The sequence below is a fragment of the Chelmon rostratus genome, chromosome 14, assembly GCF_017976325.1.
Source record: "Chelmon rostratus isolate fCheRos1 chromosome 14, fCheRos1.pri, whole genome shotgun sequence".
NCBI classification, from domain to species: domain Eukaryota; kingdom Metazoa; phylum Chordata; class Actinopteri; order Chaetodontiformes; family Chaetodontidae; genus Chelmon; species Chelmon rostratus.
The window spans coordinates 26,406,673-26,430,672 of record NC_055671.1 but is presented as its reverse complement, the minus strand read 5'-3'; the positions used below and the strand labels follow the sequence as shown (position 1 = coordinate 26,430,672).

General features: G+C 43.1%; 1 protein-coding gene across 1 annotated transcript in view; it reads right to left on the bottom strand.

The window, feature by feature from the left end:
- Window positions 1-728: 728 nt before the first annotated feature.
- Window positions 729-24,000, bottom strand: part of dacha (dachshund a) — a 24,087-nt gene continuing 815 nt past the window's right edge. The window contains exons 2-12 of the mRNA XM_041952714.1: window positions 16,237-16,346; window positions 8,759-8,884; window positions 8,540-8,677; window positions 8,261-8,415; window positions 7,296-7,422; window positions 6,947-7,000; window positions 4,470-4,627; window positions 4,115-4,262; window positions 3,529-3,648; window positions 3,321-3,380; window positions 729-766 (exon numbers count right to left, since the gene is read on the bottom strand). Of these exons, the coding sequence (XP_041808648.1) occupies window positions 729-766; window positions 3,321-3,380; window positions 3,529-3,648; window positions 4,115-4,262; window positions 4,470-4,627; window positions 6,947-7,000; window positions 7,296-7,422; window positions 8,261-8,415; window positions 8,540-8,677; window positions 8,759-8,884; window positions 16,237-16,346 (1,234 nt within the window). The remainder of the gene's footprint in view (window positions 767-3,320; window positions 3,381-3,528; window positions 3,649-4,114; window positions 4,263-4,469; window positions 4,628-6,946; window positions 7,001-7,295; window positions 7,423-8,260; window positions 8,416-8,539; window positions 8,678-8,758; window positions 8,885-16,236; window positions 16,347-24,000) is intronic.

Below are 24,000 nucleotides of genomic sequence, written 5' to 3'. Positions count from 1 at the left end.
TTTACTCATTAAAATCATTAAACCTCAGAACTCGTTAAGGGTCAGAACTTGATAACGTTACTTGTTACAGCGAGAATCTCAACAAATGAGCGGTCACAGTACATCTACTACTAAATCAAGTACTACAGCAGGAAGCACCAGTACTACGACTTCTATAAGTTCCAGCTGTGAAATACTAAACAAACTTCGATAGCAGTAAAGAAACATTAAATACATGTTCGGGTTCGACTCTGCCCCCTACAGGTGGGAACTATTAACACCGTTTTTCAGGAGATTCCAGTCCAGTTTGTGACTGTTTCAAAACAGGTTCAGTCCCCTAGTTCAGATCCAGCAGGGGCAGGGATGGGGATTCTGGGGCCCCTGATAGAAAACTAATGGGCCCCCAAAGTGTTTTTTTTTTTGAGATCAATAATCCTATAAACGAGTCCTCTTCAGCCCCAAGCTGTTTGACCTGGAGACATCGCAGTGGTCGTGTGGCAGTGACATTTAAATTCTGCCTCCTCAGGGTGTCGCTGTTCTCTTTAATAATAATGATAATAGTAAGAAATCCACATTAAAAACAGGAAGCAGAGGTGGTTGATGGGAGTTTGAGTAGACACATTTTTCCTTTTCTCCTGTTTCAGGTAGTTCAGTCCTTCTTGAATCCATTACAGCTCCATCTCTTCCTCCTCCTCCTCCTCCTCAGTTCATCCCTCCATCCGGTCTGAATGAACGACAGATCGGAGGTCTCAGAAGATGAGCGGAGGTTTGATGAACGGTCGGTTCTCTGCAGAAACAGAACGTTTCATTAATTTGATTCCGTCAAACTACAAAACTAATTCAACATATTCACGTAAAAACAGATGAAAACCTTTAAACCACTTGAGAGTTTCTGATTCTAAAGATTTCAGTTCTGGTTAACTTGGCGCCCCCTGTGGTTACTGCAGGTAACAGCAGGTGTGTTTCATCATCCAGGTTTTTTTTCTTTAACACAACGAGCAGAGAGACAGAAAGAGGACCATGAAGGAAACCAGCACAAGAAGAAGAACCAACACATCAGAAACAACGAACAGAAGCGAACCGGTCCAACAAATCAGTGTTTGGTCCAGCACCACCAGGCTCTGCTGCTGCGCACCAAAGTCAACCTTCATTCATACTGACGCTCAGGTGGGCAAACTCTAAGATCTGTGCATGTGTCAGAGGCCAACAAATGTTTCTCCAGGGGACCGTGACCCCGGACCCCCAAACAGGGTCCTGTTCCCACCGGCTGGTCACTCTCTATCCCTGTGGAATGACCTGAACACACACATCCACAAACAAACACATCAACACACACATCAACACATCACTGCTGTGATAAATGAATCTTATTATCAAGTCAGACTGGAGGAAACACACACAGTGTTGTGTTTGTGTGTGTGTGTGTGTGTGTGTGTGTGTGTGTGTGTGTGTGTGTGTGTGTGTGTCTGTGTGTGTCTGTGTGTTTGTGTTTGTGTGTGTGTATCTGTCTGTCTGTCTGTGTGTGTGTGTGTGTCTCTGTGTGTGTGTGTCTGTGTATCTGTCTGTATCTGTGTGTGTGTGTGTGTGTGTGTGTGTTTTGTTCTGCTGTGTAGTTCATGATTGTTTTTCCTTCACTTCAATTTCACAGTCAACACACACACAGGGGATGAAACATTATTTAAAGTGACAGAAGCCTTCAGTTTGTTTTAGAGACGCTTTGTTTTCATTACAGATTCATCTGAAGATTATTTTCTTATTTGATTCATTTAATCTGTAAAATCTCTTCGTTTTCTCCTTTAATGTCTCATTTTGTTAGTTGTTTGTTGTTATTGTGACTGAAGGAAAAGAAAAGGAGACGTTCTGACTCACTGGAGAACCAAACAGTGCATTTGTTCAGACATCAACAAACACAGGAAGCCTTCAGTGTCGGTATGAGACACACCAGGCTGTCAGCGACCTCCGCTGTGAACCCATCAGAGGCAATATGAGGCTCTACTCCAGGTGTCAATGAACGGTCAGAGTCCATGATAACGAGAAACCTGTCTCCTAAACAGAAACCATGTGAAAGATTATTGTGTCTGCCGGCTAATTAGAAGTGTTAAAACAACTTCCTGTGGATACGTATAGTGTTTTAATTATATACATAATAATAATAATATAATTAGAACATTTTACTGGATTGGATTGTCTGCACTTTTGTTGTTGTGTTATCGATCTGTGGATTCCTCTAAGACTTTGTAGGCTGGCATTGATTGTACCTGTAGCTGATTGTTCCTGAAATGGTTTGCATCAATCAATGCGATGGCCCGTCGGCGGGCCGCTGCAGTGTTACCAGGTAAAAACGCTCACGTTCCTTTCTAAAGTGGACTAACAAGCAGTGCCATGTTCAATGTGAAAATGGCGTGCAACATTTTGCTACAGTTTCCAGGTTGAACAACACTTCCACACACGTTTTCTCATGTTTGGTGGGTATGTCAGAAGGCTTATCCAATCAGCAGCCACATGTATAAATCCTGTCGTACATTGAAAAGGCAGTAGACTTGTGTAAGACAACAGGGTGTTCGACACACCACCGTTCCCATGTTTTGTTGGGGCTGTTTTAATGGAGACCAAACACTGGACACAGCTGGAACCGGAGGCGCACCGATCCGAGCTGATCAGGAAGCCAGAAGGAGAAATGTCGAGGTGCATCTCACAAATCTGGTTTCATTTTTAAAAAAGTAATCAGTAATTTCCTACTACAGCTCTTTTCTGTCGTCTTTATCAAATAAACAGGAGGAAAGAGTTGTAATAAGTTTTCATTCTACAAGAAAAGACTTCCACAATATAAATCTGAATGTTCCCCGTTAGTTCCTACAGACATTCCTGCTCAGCGTTTTCATTTTAATCAGTCTCTCATTTTATGTTGCCGTCTGGTGGGCGTTTCTGAGCGTTTCCATGGCAGCATATAACAAAGCCAGGTTACGTTACACATCCATTCTTTTAACAGAAAGTGAGACCCAGGTCGTATATTTGTGCACTTTGGTTTGATAATACCAGGAGCTTTGGGACATGGACCCCAAGTCTGGTGGATTTAGATGATGTAGTTCTGAGAAAATAGGAAAACTTGTAGCAAAGTCATCAGTCAGGTTACTCGTTATAAATGATGATAAGGATCAGAGGAAGTTTGTGAAGATTTACAGACGCGTCACAGTGGAAGACGATGAGGCGATACTTCTGTATCTGTCATCTGTACGTGAGATTTATTGACCTGAAGAAAACGTAACTATTATCAGTTATTCTTTAACAACACCTGAGTTTTCGAGCTGAGCTGCTGGGTCAGATGTGGTTGCTGTTGTTACCTTGAGCTGCAGAGTTCTCCTGCTGTTTGTTCTCCAGTTCGCTCTCAGGAGTCACTGCATCTGAAAAACAACACAAACACCACAAACTGTGTTAGCTTTGCTTTTCAGGTGAAGTTTTCCTGAACTTTTTGAAGAAGAAGGAGGAGGAGGAGGAGAAAAGAGGAGTGCTGGGAGAAGGGAAATGAAAGAGAGTGTTGTATCTCTTCACCTGTGATGGAGTGTTTTAGCGCTCTCTCCACCTGCTCCCTCCTCCTCGACTCAAAGTCCAAAGCCTCCTGCAGCTTCCTCTTGGCCTTCTTCTCCTTCTTCAGCCTCCTCTGGATCGAAGCTGATGGACGTCAGGACAGAAACATTTTCATTGAGGACAACATGTCTGCAGAGAGTCTTTACAGAGACGAACATCCTGAAACCTCAACACCAAAACCTCTTCATCAGAACGTCTTCACTGGAGAAACAGATCTCTCCTCTTTACCAGACGGTCTCTGACAGAAAACACCTTTACTCACACACCTTTACTCAAACACCTTTACTCACACACAACTTTACTCACACAAACACCTTCACCAAACATCTCGCAGCAACTCGTCTGTGGTCGTTTCACAGTGGACCTGTCTCACCTCTGGTCTGTGGTTTCACAGTGGACCTGTCTCACCTCTGGTCTGTGGTTTCATAGTGTGACCTGTCTCACCTCTGGTCTGTAGTTTCACAGTGGACCTGTCTCACCTCTGGTCTGTAGTTTCACAGTGGACCTGTCTCACCTCTGGTCTGTGGTTTCATAGTGTGACCTGTCTCACCTCTGGTCTGTAGTTCGGAGCTCAGCTGTCTCTGTAGCGTCTGTCGTGCATCTCTTTCTTTCTCCAGCTCCAGCTTTAACTCTTTCCTCTCCATCTGGTTGTGTTTGTCCTGAGATCGAGCACTCTGGACCGCGACCTTCAGGAGACCCTGAGGACCAAGAGCCAAAGATACTGAGGTCCTGTTTCACTGTGGGACTGATCCTGATAGAAGACACTAGTGGACTGAAGTCACACCTGGACACCTGGGTGTCTCCGGCTTCTGTACATTATTGCTGCTGCATCGTGTCTGTACGATGGTTTCTGTGTTACTGTCTGTATGTTATCATGTTTGAGGTACCTGGTCAGGTCTCTGTACCTGTATGTTGGTCAGTAGTGTCTCCATGGACGAAAGACCCTCAGCCAACAGGAGTGGAGCAAAGGCAGTGTTTGCATGGTTGACTGACAGCGGCTGGGAGGTGAGTGGCAGCTTCTCATAGGTCGGTTTAAAGAGAGGGGGAGGGGACAGGCTGTCATCTGCAGGTTTAAACAAAGTACAGACGTGTTGATGACAAACAACCCCTGAATATTTCAAACAGTAGAAAAATCCTTCCTGTGTGCATCAGTCATGAGCTCGTCTGTTGTGTGTGTCTTTGAATGTCTATCTCTGTGGCGACCGGTGTGCGTTTTAAGCCTTCCTAGTGAGGCCTTTTGTCTGGTCTGGGAATACATGACGCTAGCTAATGGTTTTTAATCATCCTGGTTATGTGTTTCTGCCTTTAAACATCAGTTCCTGGTTTTGAGAATCCTGGAGACTAAATATTTGGACAATTGTGACAGAAACCATGAAAATGTTTTCATTACATGATAAACAATGAAAGAAGGATCTCCAGGCTGAATATAGAGTCCATCCATTCAACTATTTTCCACCACTTGTCCAAAGCCGAGTCATGATGGCACCAGGCTGAACAAGGTAAATCACTACATGAGTACTGAGTAGTCCTGCCCACATTATGACATCAGTACTCTGTAGTCATTACTGCATCATTACATCAGTACTCAGTCATTACCGCATCATTACATCAGTACTCAGTCGTTACTGTATCATTACATCAGTACTCAGTCATTACTGCATCATTACATCAGTACTCAGTCAGTACCGCATCATTACATCATTACTCAGTCATTACTGCATCATTACATCAATACTCAGTCATTACTGCATCATTACATCAGCACTCTTTAGTCATTACTGCATCATTACATCAGTACTCAGTCATTACCACATCATTACATCAGTACTCAGTCATTACTGCATCATAACACAAGTTCTCAGTCATTATTGCAGCATTATATCAGTACTCAGTCGCTACTGCAGCATTACATCAGTCCTTAGTCATTACTGCAGCATTACATCAGTACTCAGTCATTACTGCATCATTACATCAGTACTCAGTCATTACCGCATCATTACATCAGTACTCAGTCATTACTGCATCATTACATAAGTTCTCAGTCATTATTGCAGCATTACATCAGTACTCAGTCATTATTGCATCTTTACATCAGTACTCAGCCATTACTGCATTATTACATAAGTTCTCAGTCATTATTGCAGCATTACATCAGTACTCAGTCATTATTGCATCATTACATCAGTCCGTAGTCATTACTGCAGCATTACATCAGTACTCAGTCATTACTGCATCATTACATCAGTACTCAGTCATTACCGCATCATTACATCAGTACTCAGTCATTACTGCATTATTACATAAGTTCTCAGTCATTATTGCAGCATTACATCAGTACTCAGTCATTATTGCATCATTACATCAGTCCGTAGTCATTACTGCAGCATTACATCAGTACTCAGTCATTATTGCATCATTACATCAGTCCGTAGTCATTACTGCAGCATTACATCAGTACTCAGTCATTACTGCATCATTACATCAGTACTCAGTCATTACCGCATCATTACGTCAGTACTCAGCCATTACTGCATTATTACATAAGTTCTCAGTCATTATTGCAGCATTACATCAGTACTCAGTCATTATTGCATCATTACATCAGTCTGTAGTCATTACTGCAGCATTACATCAGTACTCAGTCATTACTGCATCATTACATCAGTACTCAGTCATTACCGCATCATTACATCAGTACTCAGTCATTACTGCATTATTACATAAGTTCTCAGTCATTATTGCAGCATTACATCAGTACTCAGTCATTTTTGCATCATTACATCAGTCCGTAGTCATTACTGCAGCATTACATCAGTACTCAGTCATTACTGCATCATTACATCAGTACTCAGTCATTACCGCATCATTACATCAGTATTCAGTCATTACTGCATTATTACATAAGTTCTCAGTCATTATTGCAGCATTACATCAGTACTCAGTCATTATTGCATCATTACATCAGTCTGTAGTCATTACTGCAGCATTACATCAGTACTCAGTCATTACTGCATCATTACATAAGTTCTCAGTCATTATTGCAGCATTACATCAGTACTCAGTCGTTACTGCAGCATTACATCAGTACTCAGTCATTACCGCATCATTACATCAGTACTTAGTCATTATTGCATCATTGCATAAATACTCAGTCGTTACTGCAGCTTTACATCAGTACTCAGTAGTCTGATAAAAGACCTCGGTGAATGTTTGTCCGACATCACTCCTCCACCCTCCAAACATAAGTTAGATCACTGGATCACATGAGGAGTGATGAAAGAGAAGGCATGAATAAATAAATATAAATAAATAATGTGAAACTGAATCAAACCGCCTCCGGACATGTGACTGCTGCTGCTCTGAAAGCCTCTCAGTGTCTTACCTTTTTCTTTCAACGCCTTTTTCATGTTGTTTTCTTGCTCTGCAATCTCACCATCTGTGGAGTTCATCATAATACAAGTTATTTCACATGTTTCACAGATTCTATTATAGTATAGTATTATAGGTAATGAATGAAGTATAGTACTATAAGTATTTCTGCCCTCTTGACACAGAAAACACCAGACCTGTCCTAGTGCACCTGAACTCAGCAGGTTCCTGCCCAGTTCAAACATATTATTTAACATGAGCCTGAAAACACACAGTCTGAACAGCAGCTTATACCGATGACAACACTGTGATGAAGTTTGAGTTTGAAGTGTGTGTGTGTGTGCGCGCGCGTGCACACACACCGAGCTCTGGCGTGTGTGCTGAAGGAGGAGGTGATGAGGATGATGAAGATGCTCTTGAAGGTGATTGGCTGGTTGGTTCTTGAAGGTGGAGCTCTTCATCACTGGAAGGGCTTCCTGGAGGAGACTGCTGAAAAGACAGGAATCTGAGTGTTAGCATTAGCACTGTTAGCATTAGCATGGTAAGCAGTAGCTATTTTTATTTTTCTTACCAGCAGCACTTTTACAAGCAGGACTTCAGTGCAAAAGGCATTAGCATTGTTAGGACTTTTATCATTAATTTTATTAGCATTAGTGCTATTGTCACTATTAGCAGTTTTTATTTTTTTTTAACCAGTAATACTTGTGCTACACTGTTAGAATAAGCAACGGTAGATGGAACATTAGCACTATTGCCATTGGAGCTATTATCATTGGCAATGTCATTATTTATTTAGCATGAGCACAATTAACATCGGTATTGTAAGGATTAGTATGTTTCATGTTAGCCCTGTTTGCATTATCAGTGACTGCAGTAGCAGTCTTAAGATAAGATAAGATAAGATAAGATAAGATAAGGTAAGATAAGATCAACTTTATTAATCCCCAGCTGAGGAAATTTGGTGTTGCAGGCAGCATCAATAAATAAATAATAGCAATAGCAAATGCAAAGGAAAATAAAAAATACAAAACACAAAATAAGAAGTTGAACATTGTTGTTGCTAATTAATGCTTAATTTGCACAATTAGCAGCTTTGTTAGCATTCACAATGTTAGCATTATGACGTTGTAACATTGGCTGTTAGCATTGGCACTGTTAGCCTTGGTAGTGTTAGCCACAGCACCATTCAGTTTAATATTGTCATCATTAGCACTCTTAGTTGGAACCCCCCTTGGCATTAGCTCTGCTAGCATCCTTAATGTTAGCATTAGCACTTTTAACATTAGCACTGTAATGATTAGCACTGTTAGCGTTAGGTTGCAGTCACCTTGCTTTCTTCTCTCTGAATCTGTGACATGGCGGCCATGTTTGCCAAACCGCTCAGCTGACTCATCTGGTTCATTGCCATGGCAACACTGGCAGGAGGTAGGCCCACAGGGAGGAGGGGGTGTGGCATGACCATAAAAGGAAGTTCTGACAGAGCTGAGGAGGCAGAGTTACATAGACAGACGGATAATGTAAAATGCCAAGGTGTTACAAAGCTAAGCTAACAATCAAGAAGAAGTAAGTCAGTCAGATCACCAATCAGAGGAGAGCTGTTACTCACGATTGGCCAATAGCGTGCTGTGTTGCTGCAGAGCATTGAGGTGGAGAGATGCTGAACCAGGAGGAGGCGCTACAGCCGAGGAGGGAGGAGGAGGAGACAGGAGGCGCTGCTCCTTCTCCCAGGAGCCTTCACTGCCTCCTACATGGGGGGGCAAGGGGACACAAGTTAGTTTCATGATGTTACTCAGGCTCAGGTGAGACTAATGATGTCACGACGTACCTGTGTCTTCATTCTCTGACTCGGCTTCATTGTGAAGTCGCTGCTGATCGCTGTTGCCATGGAAACCCATCATCATCCTCATCTTTTGCAGCTTCAGAGCCTCAGCCATCGCCGCCGCCGTCAGACCTGCAGGGACGAGACACGTCTGAGTCGAGGGAAGTCCAGGTGAGATGCTGACTGATCACCTGACGTGAGCGGCACCAGACTCTAATTATTTCATTAATGTAATTAATTTACAATCCAAGCTGTCAATCACAACTCCTTTGTTTTGATTACAATCTCACAAACATTTGCAGTACAAGCAACATTTGGCACACATGCTGTCTGAGCTGCAGTCGCATCAGTATGATGAAGAAGAATCATAATTTATGTGCAAATTTATTATAGAAACTCTCTTTAAATTGTGCTTTCCTACGTTAGATGCATATCTGGGGTTTCTCTCTTTAACATTAGGATACTTTTTTTTTTTTACATAAATCTGTGTTATATACAACGTAAGCAAATTTATTATATTAACTCTCTTTAAATTTGTGGCATATCCTCTGTTTGAGATGCAGTTGTGTAAAATTGTGATTTATGCACGAATTTGTGACATGTGCTGTTGTTGCATTAGTACATAATTATGTATTACATGCAGTATAATACGTGATATAATTCTTGATATACACTCTTCTTTATTTATGAGATATACACAAATTAAGATAAGACTTCAGTTACCACGCTGGGAAAATTTACTTAGAACAAGAATAAAAAAGAGAGGTAGAAAAAAGAACAAATAGACAATTAAAAAGATACGAAATAAAATCAGTTAGGCTGTGCAGTATATACAAAAGGGTATGAAAAATATTCCCTTGTGAAGAACGCTCAGTTCCACAGCGGATTTTTGCTTAAATATGTACGTAAATTTGGAATAAAGGTAATGCATGCCTGAGTTGAGTTAGGGTGTGTTGGTATGTATGTATGTATGTATGTGTAGTGGGCGTGGGGTCACCCAGGTGTGAGGAGGAGCTGTGATTGGGCTAGCCTCTGTCATTACAGAATATTAACCAATGGGCACTGCCCTGCTGTATGAGATGGTCATTAGCTTTAACTCATTTTTTATGTAAATTATATCAGCCCAGTTTATTGGTCCAGCACTCAGTATTTATCTGCTCTCATCATCATCATCATTATTTACTATACTATTAATTAAAAGTGTAGTTTGTCCAAGAGGTGGCGCCAAAGGAAAGATCATGCAGTTAAAATGTAAAGATTTCTTCGTCATGTTCATGTTCAAATGTTCATCTGTATAAAGGTGCATTTAATGGATTGTGCCCATGTTTAACTTTCATGCTGTCAGAGATGAAGGAAAGTGTTCCAACTGTTTTAAGAAGTTGGTGATTGATCAATAATTAATAACACTGGCAGCCTGAGAGTCCCCAGTGACCGTCGCTGTCTCTCGACCACCTCTCTCTCCCCGCAGCCACTTGGCCCAATTAATCGCCTCCTCTAATTAATTCAATTAGTGCTAACGAGGGACTCCCACTAACGAGCGGACGGCGACCCCCCCACCATCAGCCACAACCCTCCGGCTCATGAACAAAAACACAAAGAAGGTTTTTATCTTTTTGTTCTCAGTCTTTCCCTGCAGGAGATTCTGTTTCAGCTTCTGAAACTGGAACATTTAATGTCAAGAGACTTTGAATCTGGCTCCAGATCAGCTGGATGTTTCATTTCTGTGTGTCCAGTACTGATAAATACAGGACACATTAGCTTAGCATAAAGACTGTTAGCCGTCAAAAGGGAAAAAAATCCACCTTCCAACAACTCCAACCGAAACGTTCTCATCTTGTTTTTCACAGCAGTTAAATTACTGTATATGGTCACAGTATTTACTGACAGTATAGAGTATTTACAGTGTTATAACATTATATAAATTAATTACTTACTGATTCTCAAATACAGGGTCAGTAATAAATAAATAAATGAAGTATTCTAACTACACAGTCTGATATCAGTATAATGTCAACAGCACAGGTTTTCTGCTGAAACTATAAAGTAATTGTGGTTTATCATTTGTGACAATGAATGACTCAAACCGTCGGTTCAGCGGGGTTAACAGAAGCGAGAACCTTTCAGCCGGGGCAGCAGTGAGGCTCACTGATGTGTTTTAATGGAGCTCTGAGATCCATCAGGCAGCAGATAATGAAAATATAGAAAAACAAGACAAAGACACTTCACTGCCTACAAAATCACACCCGTCTGTGGTTCTTATACTGATAAAATATATAAATAAAACTGTACGTTAGGTATCAGAATAATTTCTCACAGCAGCAGAGTGGCAATTACAGAAAGCTTTGAGGTGGTGAGAACAGGAAACACTGCGATGCACCACACTGATTCCATAATCAAGACGCACACAGTCAATAAACACACGTCACTTTGATAAATTCATCTTGTTTCTGTCTAAAGTGTCTCGACTGTCACTGAACGAGGCCGAAAACAGACTGAAGGAAAAAATGGCTTCCTGTTTAACCAAAGAATAAAAACTGTTTCATTTCCTTCAGAAAATACACCGACGACATGTTTTCTTATAGTGAAGATTTCCATTTCAAGAAGCTTTAACCTGAACGAGATGCTGCAAGTTTTGATGATAAAACCATCAGTCACTGTCTGCTACACAATATTTATTTATATATGTCCTTTATATCATTTAGAAAGTACTCACTGGAACTGAAAGATGGTTTGTCCAGTTGAGGAATGTTCAGAATCAGCTTTATTGGCTGAGAATGTGAACACCTTTCTTCATCGCTCTACTACAACAAGAATAGACTCAAAACGAAGAACAATAGACATGTACACAAATACTTGAAAAACAGGTGTATATTATATAAATACTGTAAACATAAGCACTGATGACCAACAACATAAATAAAAGCAAGACGTTTCTGTCGCTGTAAACAATACAAATAATGCAAAGAAACTAAATATTGAATGGATATACATGAGTATATGATGACACCTATATACAGCGTATACATGTATGCATGCCTATATGCAGTATATGCATGTATGTGTATCTATATGCACTACATACATGTTTGCATGTATGTATACACATATATGCATGTCTATCTGCAGTATATACATGTATGCATGTCTGTATGCAGTATATGCATGTATGCATGCCTACATGCAGTATATACATGTATGCATGTCTATATGTAGTATATACATGTATGCATGTCTGTATGCAGTATATGCAGTATATGCATGTATGCATGCCTACATGCAGTATATGCATGTATGCATGTCTATATGTAGTATATACATGTATGCATGTCTATATGTAGTATATACAGCATAACAGCAGTCTGTCAAAGGATTTCATGGCCACAGACATCAGGACGATGTGCCTGTAGTCATTTACTCCTGTGACAGAGGGTTTCTTGGGGACGGGGGTGACTGTGGAGCACCTGAAGCAGGAGGGAACTTCACACAGTCCCAGAGATCTGTTGAAGATCTGCATGAAGATGGGTAACAGCTGGCTAGCCCAGACTTTCAGAAGGCCAGTGACACACTCTCTGAGCCTGGTGCTCTCCTGATCTTCTGTCTCTGAACTAATTCACACTCTGTTCAGAGTGCAGGTGGTGGTCATTGGGGAGGTGTGAAGGGGTGTCAGGGGGTCCAGATTATTTGCTGTCAATCAATTTTCTATCTAGTAACTACGGCCCCCAAATAAATCTAGTAAAAAGTACAATATTTCCCTCTGACAAGAGGAAAGTAGCATTAAATAGATATACTGAGGCAACATACCATAACAAGTACTTCAGTACAGTGTTTGAGTATCAGTACTGAGGTACTTTCCTCCACTGCATGTGTGTAACAGCATAAACCCAGTTTGACTCTGCGAATGAGACGTCACTTAGTGCCCGACCTGTGCAACGTTTTAATTAACTGTGTGTGCGTGTGTGTGTGTGTGTGCGTGCGTCTGTGTGCGTGTGTGTGTGTGTGTGTGTGTGCGTGTGTGTGTGTGTGTGTGCGTGTGTGTGTGCGTGTGTTTGTGTGTGCGTGTGCGTGTGCGTGTGTGTGTGCGTGCGTGTGTGTGTGCGTGCGTCTGTGTGCGTGTGTGTGTGTGTGTGTGTTTGTGTGTGTGTGCGTGTGTGTGTGAGTGTGCGTGTGTGTGTGCGTGCGTGTGTGTGTGTGTGCGTGCGGGTGTGTGTGTGCGTGCGTCTGTGTGTGTGTGTGTGTGTGTGTGTGTGTGTGTGTGCGTGTGTGTGTGTGCGTGCGTCTGTGTGTGTGTGTGTGTGCAGAGTTAATAATTTTCTTGTTGCTTTGATCTCTCGGTCTCTGACCTCGAACAAAAAATGTGGCGGTTTGAGTATTTTTAATAAAAACCTGTGTGTGTGTGTGTGTGTGTGTGTGTGTGTGTGTGCTGCCATGTCTTAGTGTGGGGGGGTTTTCATTAAGCTGTCAGATCTGTCAGGGAGGTGACGGAGGTGAAAGGTTGGGAATGTGGTTCCTCCTCTCTGTGACTGCTGGAGCTGAACACAAAGATGAAGAGACTTCGTGTTCTCACCTGTTTTCCAGGTTTGAAACAACAAATTCTTCTTCTTCGTCACATACAGACTCGATCAGGACCCCGGGCTCTGCAGTCGAGTTATCAATAATAAATGAACGATGTCCAGATAGACTTTTGAAATAAAGCGATAATAAATGTAGTTAATGATGTGAAACGCTCATACTTTGGTTAGGTCTCGTGGTGTGGCTTTAAAAAAGTTAGTCAGTTCTTGGACATTATGCTGCCTCGTGTACCTCTTGGGACTTGAACCCCAATCACCTGGGTGAAGGTCCTGTGCTTGGACCATCCAACAACCCCCCCTTCCTCCTTGAGTGGACTTCTCTCGCTCTTTATGCTTCATCATTGTCCACAGTGTACGGAGAGAAACAGGCAGCCTGCAGAAGCCGGACTACCCAACACCTTGAAACAAAAGGATCCTGACCAGGTGTCCGTATGTGACGAGTTGGGCTGCTTGGAAAGGCAGGAACCTCGGCACAGTGACTCAGTATGAAGCATTCCTCGCTCTCTGAAACAAAAGGAGTCAAACCACCTGCAGATACTGAGGTTAGTTTCTAGAAACAGCACCAGGTCTGGGACTAAACCCTTGGACTTCACCACCGTGTGTGTGTAGGAGGGTTTTGCACTGAGCAGCAGTTCAGAGTGTCCTCGAGTCTCAGTCCTCATCTGGTGTTGGGCTCCATCAGGGTTGTGCCATGTCACTGATTTTGTTGGTGATTTTTTTATGGACAGAATATGAAGGTTAACCTTCAGGATCATCCACATCCTAGATTCCCTAGTGGTCCAGTCCTCAGCTGTGGTCCTGGTCCGTGTGCAGGGACTGAAAGAATGAGGTGGTGTATCATTAGCAGGGTGTCTGGACTCGGCATTAGAGACAGGGAGGGGGCTCAGAGAAGAAGCATTGCTCCTTCATGTTGAAACAGCTCAGCTGAAGTGGTCCAGCACCTGATCAGGATCCTCGTGGATGTATGGGGCCGACCCAGAACACAGTGGTAGCTTTCTAACAGCCATCAGACCTGGAACCATTGGAATGAGGGCCCATACTGTACCAAGAACCCTTTCTTGACTCCTTAATGAAGCAAATGTTCCCATTTGGACCAAACAGATGGAACTTTGACTCTGGTCTACATGAATGTCTAGTTCCAGGTATACGTGGCTTTAAGTTTGAAATCCTAAATGTTTCTGCTTTAGAGCTTTAATGTGTCTGGAACAACATTCCAGCTGGTGGACATAGCGTAGCATTTAGCAGCTAAAGAGCAGATATTTCCTTTAGGAGCTGGAGGAGACCAAACACAGAGCTAAAAGAGAGAGAACACTGGACCGACGTTCACCAGGTTACACAAACACGATGTATCACATGGACTGATATATGGATTGGACTGTTTGATTCATGTGAGGTTCTGAAGTCAAGTAACAGCCCAATCAAAGCCAGGTGTCTGACATGTGACAGTCTGTGACATCATCGTGACGCTTCATCCGTCTACAGCTTCAACAGCAACAAGAACCAGCATCGACTTACACTCACAGATTTATGTGATCTTCTTAAGCTGCTTTTCTCTGCAGCATTTTGAAGACGAATTAAAATTCTTGACACTTGTCGCCCAAAGGAACACACACACACACACACACACGCACACACACACACACACACACACACACACACACACACACACAGTGCTTCGGGTCAGACTCCAATCTGTCAGTCATTTTGACATCTACTAATTAAGCATGCTAATTATAGCTCTAATCACACACACACACACACACACACACACACACACACACACACTCTGTGTGGTGGCAGACAGACAGAAACCTGCAGCTCTGTAGAATTAAATAATCTAGATTAGATTATTGCTTCACTGAATAAACAGGCTCGTTGGGAGTCACGCCTGCCTGACAGGCTGAATTCAGGGTAAACTCTTCCTCATGCTGGAGTATGATGCTGTATGATCATCTTCATCAGGGTCACTGCGACGTTTGGCTGTGATCCTACTGGAAGGTAGAGGAAATCATTTGGGAACCTTAAACCTGCTTAAACCGGCTGCACTTCGGAGACTCGCCGCTTTGTCGCACTTTTATAAAGAAAAATCGCTTGAACGTGATGAGAATCAGTCTTTATTGACAGCGAGCAGCGAGCACAGCTCGTCTGAAGTGAGACGTTATTTTATGGTTTTTTAAGAGCTTTTCAGAAACGTAGACAAACATGACTTCCTGTTTTTGAATAAATCGCCTCAATCGACTGACAGCTGACCACAAGTCAAACCGGCGGTTCTGATGGCGGCGTTTGACCTGCGGCGGCTCCTTCACACTGACACTGTGGACACAGCCGATGCCTCGGCGTCCTCATTCTCTCAATACGACTCGTACTTTTAGAGCTAGCAGAGCATTTTAGCCAAAACTGTGGTCTGCCTGTGGATACAGAGGCCCTGGCTGACGCAGTCACCATAGCAACCAGTGACTCGACAGTCGCAAGACTGCGATTGGCTAATGACTCTACGGGCCGCTGTGATTGGTTAATGGCTCTCGACAGAATGTTAAGACCTGCTAGAAGTTCACTGCAGGCCGACCGCTGCAGACTGACCGCCGCAGGCCGCCGCAGGCCGCCGCAGGCCGCTGTGGGTCTGACAACGTTGTTGTTAGTCAAGGTTTTATGTTAAGGTTGCAGTGAACACACTGTGTCCGTCAGTCACATGACCCTCACTGTGGCCTCCCCTCTCATTAATCCAGCCCAGATGTTACTGACAACATTAACCAGTGTGATGCTGTGGTCACATGGGCACTCCTCGGTGCGACCACAGATACCATCACCCACTGAGAACTACAAGTAATAAGAAGCAAAGCGCAGATTCCTTCTTTATGAACATGGTCTACTTCTACGTTTGTATGTTTCTAAGCTTCACTCATTTGTTTGACTCACCTGTTTGGGACAGCAGGGCGGGGCTTATCAGGCCATGTGGGAGGAGTCTGGAGCCGTCGGTCATCGTGGCCACGGCCAGGGTCCGTTTCGGAGGACGACCCGGTCGAGAGCTGAAAGAGAGCCGGAACATTAAAAACACGGCGGGGGGGGGGTGGGGGGGGGGGGGGGGGGTGGAAACCTGCTGACCACCTGAAGCAGTTAAATTAAACTGACAGCCATCAATAATTCATCAACTCTGGCCTTCCCTCCTCCTCCTCCTCTGCTCAGCATTAATATTCCAGGTTAATCTCATGTTTTAACTTCATGAATTAATCTGTTTCATCTCCTCTCTCGCTCTCTCTCTCCTAAAGGCTTTCATATTCAATGTCGATCGTCCCTGGGGAAGACTTTAAGAGACGCACCGTTTGTCAGACACCGAGACTCAGAGAGGACGACAGAGAAGCTGTGGTACGCTGAGACGACAGAGATCGCTGAATACTGCGTCAGCAGCAAATACTTCAGATATATTTCAACGTTAATGTTTCTCTGCTGGTCATAAAAAAAACTGGAGATCAAGTTAAAGTGAAAATAAAATAAAGAAGAAAAACTTCAAATGAAACAAAATATTATTCAACATGAAATAATATAACCAAATGAAACAGGAAGTTAAACCAGGAAAACCAACTCAGAGCTCGCAGAGTGTAAACCAACAGTCAAACTAATAAAAATAATCAAAGTAAAACATGGACCAAACAGGAAGTGAAGGAAAGTGATGAATGTTTGAAGAGATCATTTAAATTAAATTCAGTTCAATTAAATAATGTCTTAAAACAGGTTTCTGCGGAGCATCACTGACTCTGACAGCTCTGATCAGAGACTCGTCGATCCATCAATCAGCCGCTCGTTTCAGCTTTTCTTCATCGCGTCTGACGGGAAACTGAAAATCTTTGAGTTCTGAACACGTTCGGTTCAGTCGAGGAAATAATCAGCAGAATAACGACGATGAGAAGAAGAGTCAGTTATCACCTGAACCAGCACCTGAACCAGCACGACTGAAGGCCCAACCCGATCCCTAAAACCTCCACCAGGACCTCCAAGAGGTCCCGACAGTGGGGGGAGGTCCTGACACAGATTAATGCTAATAATGAAACACACACACAGTCCTGGGGATACACACAGGTCATGGTTTGATTGACAGGTCTGAGACAAGACACACACACACACGGTAAATTAAATTCCTCTGTAATGTGTGTGTGTGTGGGGGGGGGGGCACTTAATTAAACTGGGACAAAATGTCCTTTATGTAGCATAAACACACACACACACAAGCAAAATGCCAGAGTTCTGACACACTGCCCCCAGTTTGACCAGTGAAACCAGTTAAATGAACCAAATCAAATGTTAATGAATTATCATTAATACGTTTGATTTGACACACACACAGTTTTATATACACACACACACACACAGTTTTATATATATCAATCAATCAATCAATCAATCAATCAATCACTAATCATGACCGGATCTCTACTCTACAGTCAGGCTGTGTGTGTGTGTGTGTGTGTGTGTGTGTGTGTGTGTGTGTGTGTGTGTGTGTGTGTGTGTGTGTGTGAGAAAGAGAGAGAGAGAGAGAGAGAGACTGACCTTTCTGATACAAGGTCGTTCACACACACACACACACCAATAAACTGTGAAGACAGTATGGTTGCCCTCGACGACGTCTGATTTACTGCACAGAGTCCCTGGCATACAGCTGAGTGTGTGTGTGTGTGTGTGTGTGTGTGTGTCGTACCTCTCATCTCTAAGTACTATATCTACATCTGCCTCGTGTGGACACATCTGTCTTGTGAGGACATTTCTGCCTCGCGTCTGTCTTGTGAGGACACGTCTGTCTCGTGAGGACACATCTGTCTCGTGAGGACTTGTCTGCCTCATTAAGACACATCTGCCTCGTGAGGACACGTCTGTCTCGTGAGGACACGTCTGCTTTGTGAGGATATGTCTGCCTCATGAGGACACGTCTGCCTCGTGAGGACACGTCTGTCTCGTGAGGACACATCTGCCTCGTGAGGACACGTCTGTCTCGTGAGGACACGTCTGCCTCGTGAGGACACGTCTGCTTTGTGAGGATATGTCTGCCTCATGAGGACACGTCTGCCTCGTGAGGACACGTCTGTCTCGTGAGGACACATCTGCCTCTTGAGGACACGTCTGTCTCGTGAGGACACGTCTGCCTCGTGAGGACACGTCTGCCTCGTGAGGACATTCACTGTGGTCCTGACCTCTTCAAAGGTCTGTTTACTGGTCAAGTCTTAGTTTCAGTGTCAGGATTAGAATCTGGTTTCTGTGACCGACTTCATGTATCAACGTGTTTTCCAGCTCACTGTTTGTTTACTTCACTTGAACAGTGTGAACACATTAATTGTTGTTGATTACATTCACATTCATTAATGTCCACATTTATTGTTTTGACCTACTTTAAATGAGCTCTGTTCAGTTTGAGCTGTGGTCTCTGCTCAGGTTTGTTGTCCTTGTTCTTATATCTGTAAATTGTTCTGTGTGGAACTTAAATCCAGTCACATTCCTGTTATACGTTCACATACTCGGCCAATGAAGCTGATTCTGATGAATCAATGAATCAATAAACGTCCTCGCAGGTATAAATAATATTCTGTTAAACTCCCACTGTGCTCAGTCATGTGTCCTTTGTCCTCTCAGTCTAACAGTTTATTAAAGTACATGCTGAGTGTCATTATTCATGTAATGATTTTTAAATGTTCTGTTACGTGGCAGCCTGACGGTCCACCGAGAAGCGGAATAAAAGATGGACCAATCAGGATGGATAAAACAGAACCAGCTGCTATGGCAACGACCAACGAGGAAAAGCGCGAGGTAAAGTTCATTTTATCAGCTATTCTTTATGTAGTCTGAGTCTAAAGTTGATCTTATCTTAGTCCTGTGTCAAATGCCCTCGTTAGCTTTTATCATATTTATCATCCTCGTCCTCATTTTAGTTTTCGTCAATGAAAACTGTTCCAGTCAGTCTAGTTCAACCAAAAACAATATTTGTTTGTCCTTTTTGTCAAACTTATTTCATTTCACATCAGATTTTCTCTTATTATTTGAGGAAAATCACAGGTTGAAGGATGAAGCTTTGGTAAAGGTGTCTGGTCCAGAGGTCTGAGGGTTCAGTTTATTACATCCAGATTCATTTAGATGGTCATGTGACCAACAAATCAACAAAGCATTTTTAATGTCATCAAATTCACAGGTGTGACCTGCATGCAGGCTGTTCATGATTGCAAAGCGTCAGCAGAGCGATACAAGACAGCACAGCTGGAGGTGTCACAGTGTTCAGTTGTTGCCTACTGCGGTCTTAGCATCAGGGTCTGAGGGATCTCTGGGAGCAGCTAAAATCCAGACCAGGACCAGGGCATGTGGCTCAGGCTCTACCTGACTCCCAGTTTGATACCACAACACCAAAGAAATAAAAAGCAAGATCAGCATCTGCACCTGAAACGGCCCCATGGTGCTGAAGATACTGTGGAGACCGATGAGTAGCCTGTAGGGAGATGACCATATCGCCACCCCCCCCCCACCTTGAAATATTCAGAGGTCCAAGACGCAAAACATTTGTGATGGGCAGCTCCCAGCTGACGACCCTGCGGCAGCGGTGTGACCAGCAGCTGTACCCCCCAGGTAGTGAATACCTGTGCTTCATTCTGCTGAACATGCTGTAATGTTTACATCACAGTGTGTTTGGGACAGTATGTTGCTTTATGTTAGATTATGTCGTACGTAATTCTCTTCATGTGGGATATGCTGTGTCCTTACCTTACATTACTTGACCCTATGTTACCTTACGATACGTTACCTTATAGGTTACATCACATGACCTTACGTTACATTACTTCACCTGTTGTTATTTTACCTGACCTACCATCACCTGACATTACAGCGTGTTGTGTTACCCACTGTTACCTCACATTACGTTGTCTTACGTTCCGCTACCTTACCTGCCGTTGTACTGCGTCTCATGTTACATTAAGTCACGTATGTGTAATTAATGTTGTTACGCTGTGTTTTGTAATTATATGCTGATGAGTCTCTGATATGTTCAGAGACATTATTGTTACATAATGATGCGTTCAGGACTTCAGAGATGCTGCGTTCAGTTTACTTTTGCCAGAATCACAATGTCTCCTTATAGTTATATTTCTGCTCCTGTGCAATAACTAACAGACAGTAGAACATGTCAGTTACACACTCTCTCTCCATCTGTCACACACACACATTTACAATCATCAGGTTAATAAGAATCACAAGATTAAAGCTGATTAACACAAACAGCCTGTTCACATTAAAGCTGTGACTTCCTCACTGTCAGTCCTGATTTTACACTTATACCATGCACACACACACACACGTGCACACACACACACACAATTAATTCCATAATTAGTTGAGCTCATTTACATAATTTACTCATGAGAGAAAAACATTTGGTTCAGCAGTAATCTACCTAAATGTGATTAAACACACTCACACAGAGTTAATACACACCTGAAGGCAACATTCATTTCAAGTGACACAAAGAGAGTGTGTGTGTGTGTGTGTGTGTGTGTGTGTGTGTGTGTGTGTGTGTGTGTGTGTGTTTGTGAGAGTTAAAGACATGCATCATGTGACCTCCATCAAGCAGAAGCTCTGTGGCTACATGTGATGCAGATTGTTGCAAATCGTTGTGTGATGGGCTGCAGCCTGCACCTCCAGGACCTGCACACCTCCAGGACCTGCACACCTCCAGGACCTGCACAACTCCAGGACCTGTACACTTCCAGGACCTGCACACCTCCAGGACCTGCACACCTCCAGGACCTGCACACCTCCAGGACCTGCACAACTCCAGGACCTGTACACTTCCAGGACCTGCACACCTCCAGGACCTGCACACCTCCAGGACCTGTACACTTCCAGGACCTGCACACCTCCAGGACCTGTACACTTCCAGGACCTGCACACCTCCAGGACCTGCACACTTCCAGGACCTGCACACCTCCAGGACCTGCACAACTCCAGGACCTGCACACCTCCAGGACCTGTACACTTCCAGGACCCCAAACCTCCAGGACCCCAAACCTCCTGGGTGATTTTCATCTTTTCAGTCAATTTTCTCCTCTTTACAGTTTTTGACCAAAGTCATTGACCTGTGATGTCTAAAACTCACCTGCAGAATGGCAGCCGGTCACATGACACAGGAAGCAGAGGTCAGGTGCTGTGTCCTCAAACCTCATTGGACGTGAAACATATAACAGTGCACAAACCCCAAAAGAAAAGAACAATGTTTGATTTCATTAGGTCGGGCCCTTCATCGTGACATGACCCAAACGTCGTTGTCTTTGGATGCCTGTGACCCTGCAGACACACTGATGAGACAGAAACTCACCTGACACCCTCCAAAGTGACCACAGAAGACGACATGAGGTAGATCTACAGAGGCCTGTATGTGACAGTCCAGAGAGTGTCGAGCAGCATCGACATTGGATGACAGCACACCGTGTCCGTCTGTCTACCTTTATATATTTTTAATATACTTTTGGATATATACAAATATATATATATTTACTTCTGTGAAGTATGTTGCTGCTGCACTTTCGTGTTTGGTTCTCTCTTTTCTGTTTACACCTGTAAACTGCAGCTGGACGGAGTCCAGAAAAAAAATCCCCATGGGACAATAAAAGTATATCTTATCTCATCTTATCTTATCTTATCTTATCTGTTCCACCAGCGGTGAATGGCTAAACTGACAGTGTGGAGATACAAGGTTATCATCCAACAACACATCACATTCAAGAGAGTTATGAGGTAATTTCAATCAATCATCAAACACCCATTAACACCTGAGCAGACGAGACACGAGGCTACGGGAGCCTGGATGTACCAAAGATTCTGATTTAAAAAAAAACGAAAGGTGAGTTCTGATGGAGGCGGAGCTTCACAAGTGAGTCAGTTTACAGTGAAAATAACACACAGTGTGTGTGTGTGTGTGCGTGCGTGCGTGCGTGTGTGTGTGTGCGTGCGTGTGTGTGTGTGTGTGTGCCTGCGGACTGTTTTCGTGTCCTGCTGTTATATTGTTGTTCGCTGTGTGTATCAGGGGAACGTTTCAGCGGTCTTCATGAGAGTCCGCCTCTCGCGCAGTCGGCTCGGCTCGGCTCGGCTCGCGCCACAGCTGGCTCAGTGCGGACATCGTCGCCGTGCCTTCGTTCGCCTGACGTCACGCGGTAACTATCCAGTAGATGGCAGTAAACGAGCGGGACTGACTGACGGACTCTGATACCACAGTTCTGAGTGGTGACGATAGATGAGCTGGTCCTGAACGTACCCCAGCAGAGACCAGGACCAGGATTTCATATAGACTTTCTCAGACCGTCACAGGCTGGTTACAGGTGGGCAGTAAATGAAGCACCGCTGGTTCCTGGTACACCTTTAACCTGACCTGCTGCTTTTTATTCACCCTGAACAAAAAGCAAAGGTAAGTCCTGATCCTGATCCTGATCCTGATCCCTGCTGTCATTGTTTCCAATCTGAGTGTGATCATCTGATCTTCAGCAGGACAGCAGAGAAATCAAACAGCAAGTATTGATCCTGTTGATCGTTTGAGCAAATTTCAAAACCAAACTGTCCAAAGCGTGATGATTTCAGCTGAACCTGTGTGAGACGACACTAAATGAAACGACTGATCAATAAACGTGTGTGTGTTTCCAATAATGACTGAATAATGAAGTCTGTCCACACACAAACGTGTTCACGTTTTCAGTTCCTGGATGTTGAATTAGACACAACTGAAATAAAGCTTCTCAGCTCTTTGAGGTCTGATCTCAATGAATCAATCAATAAATCATTTATTTTTTAATTAGGATTTTAAATGATCACATGTCACAGAGTTGTGGTTCATTGATGCTGCAGTTATTAGAAACCTTCAACCTTTTATTTTTTTAACTCTTGATTAATCAGCATTTCTTTTGATAACTGATCAGCTGTTTCAAGCTCACACTCCAAACATTTGCTGCTTCCAGCTTCAGGTCAGGCGTCCAGTTTTCTCTCTGGGAACTGAAGCTGAAAATATTTGAAGCATTTTTCACTATTTTCTAACATTTTAAAGAAATCAATTCATTGATTCGTTGAGGAGATGATGAACAGATTAAAACATATTATTGGTTTCAGCCTGACAATAAACTGAAGCAGAGAAAAGCAGAAACAGTGATCACTAATGTTCTTCATGATTACTGCACTTACTTTATTCCCTGTCCTTAATATTCACTCGTCTAATCTGAGGTTACAAACCTTTTAATGTCAGCTTTTCTTCCCTCTCAGTCTCTTTCTCTGCTGCTGTGACGTGAATTCACCCTCACAGATCGATAAAAGAGCAGGAAAATCAATTAATGACCATCATCATCATTTATTTTCTCTGTATCCATGAACTGTTTCAGTTCTTCAGTCTGTAGAAAGCAAACAGATCAATCACCTCTGAGTGAAACGAATCCACGGCGGGATGTTACTGGATATAGGAGCAGATTTCAGGTTTTACATTAAAACCATTTGTTCTGTTTCTTTATTTAAAATGTGGTTTAATTCAAACACTGATTGTGTGAAAGTTTGACTACGTTTAAAGATGAATTATTAGAGAAAGTGAAGGGTTCACCTCAGCGTTCAGACCTTTAAACTGAAAATCACCGTTAAAGTTAAAGAATAACAATCATTGAAATGTAAAAAATCTGCATGAAA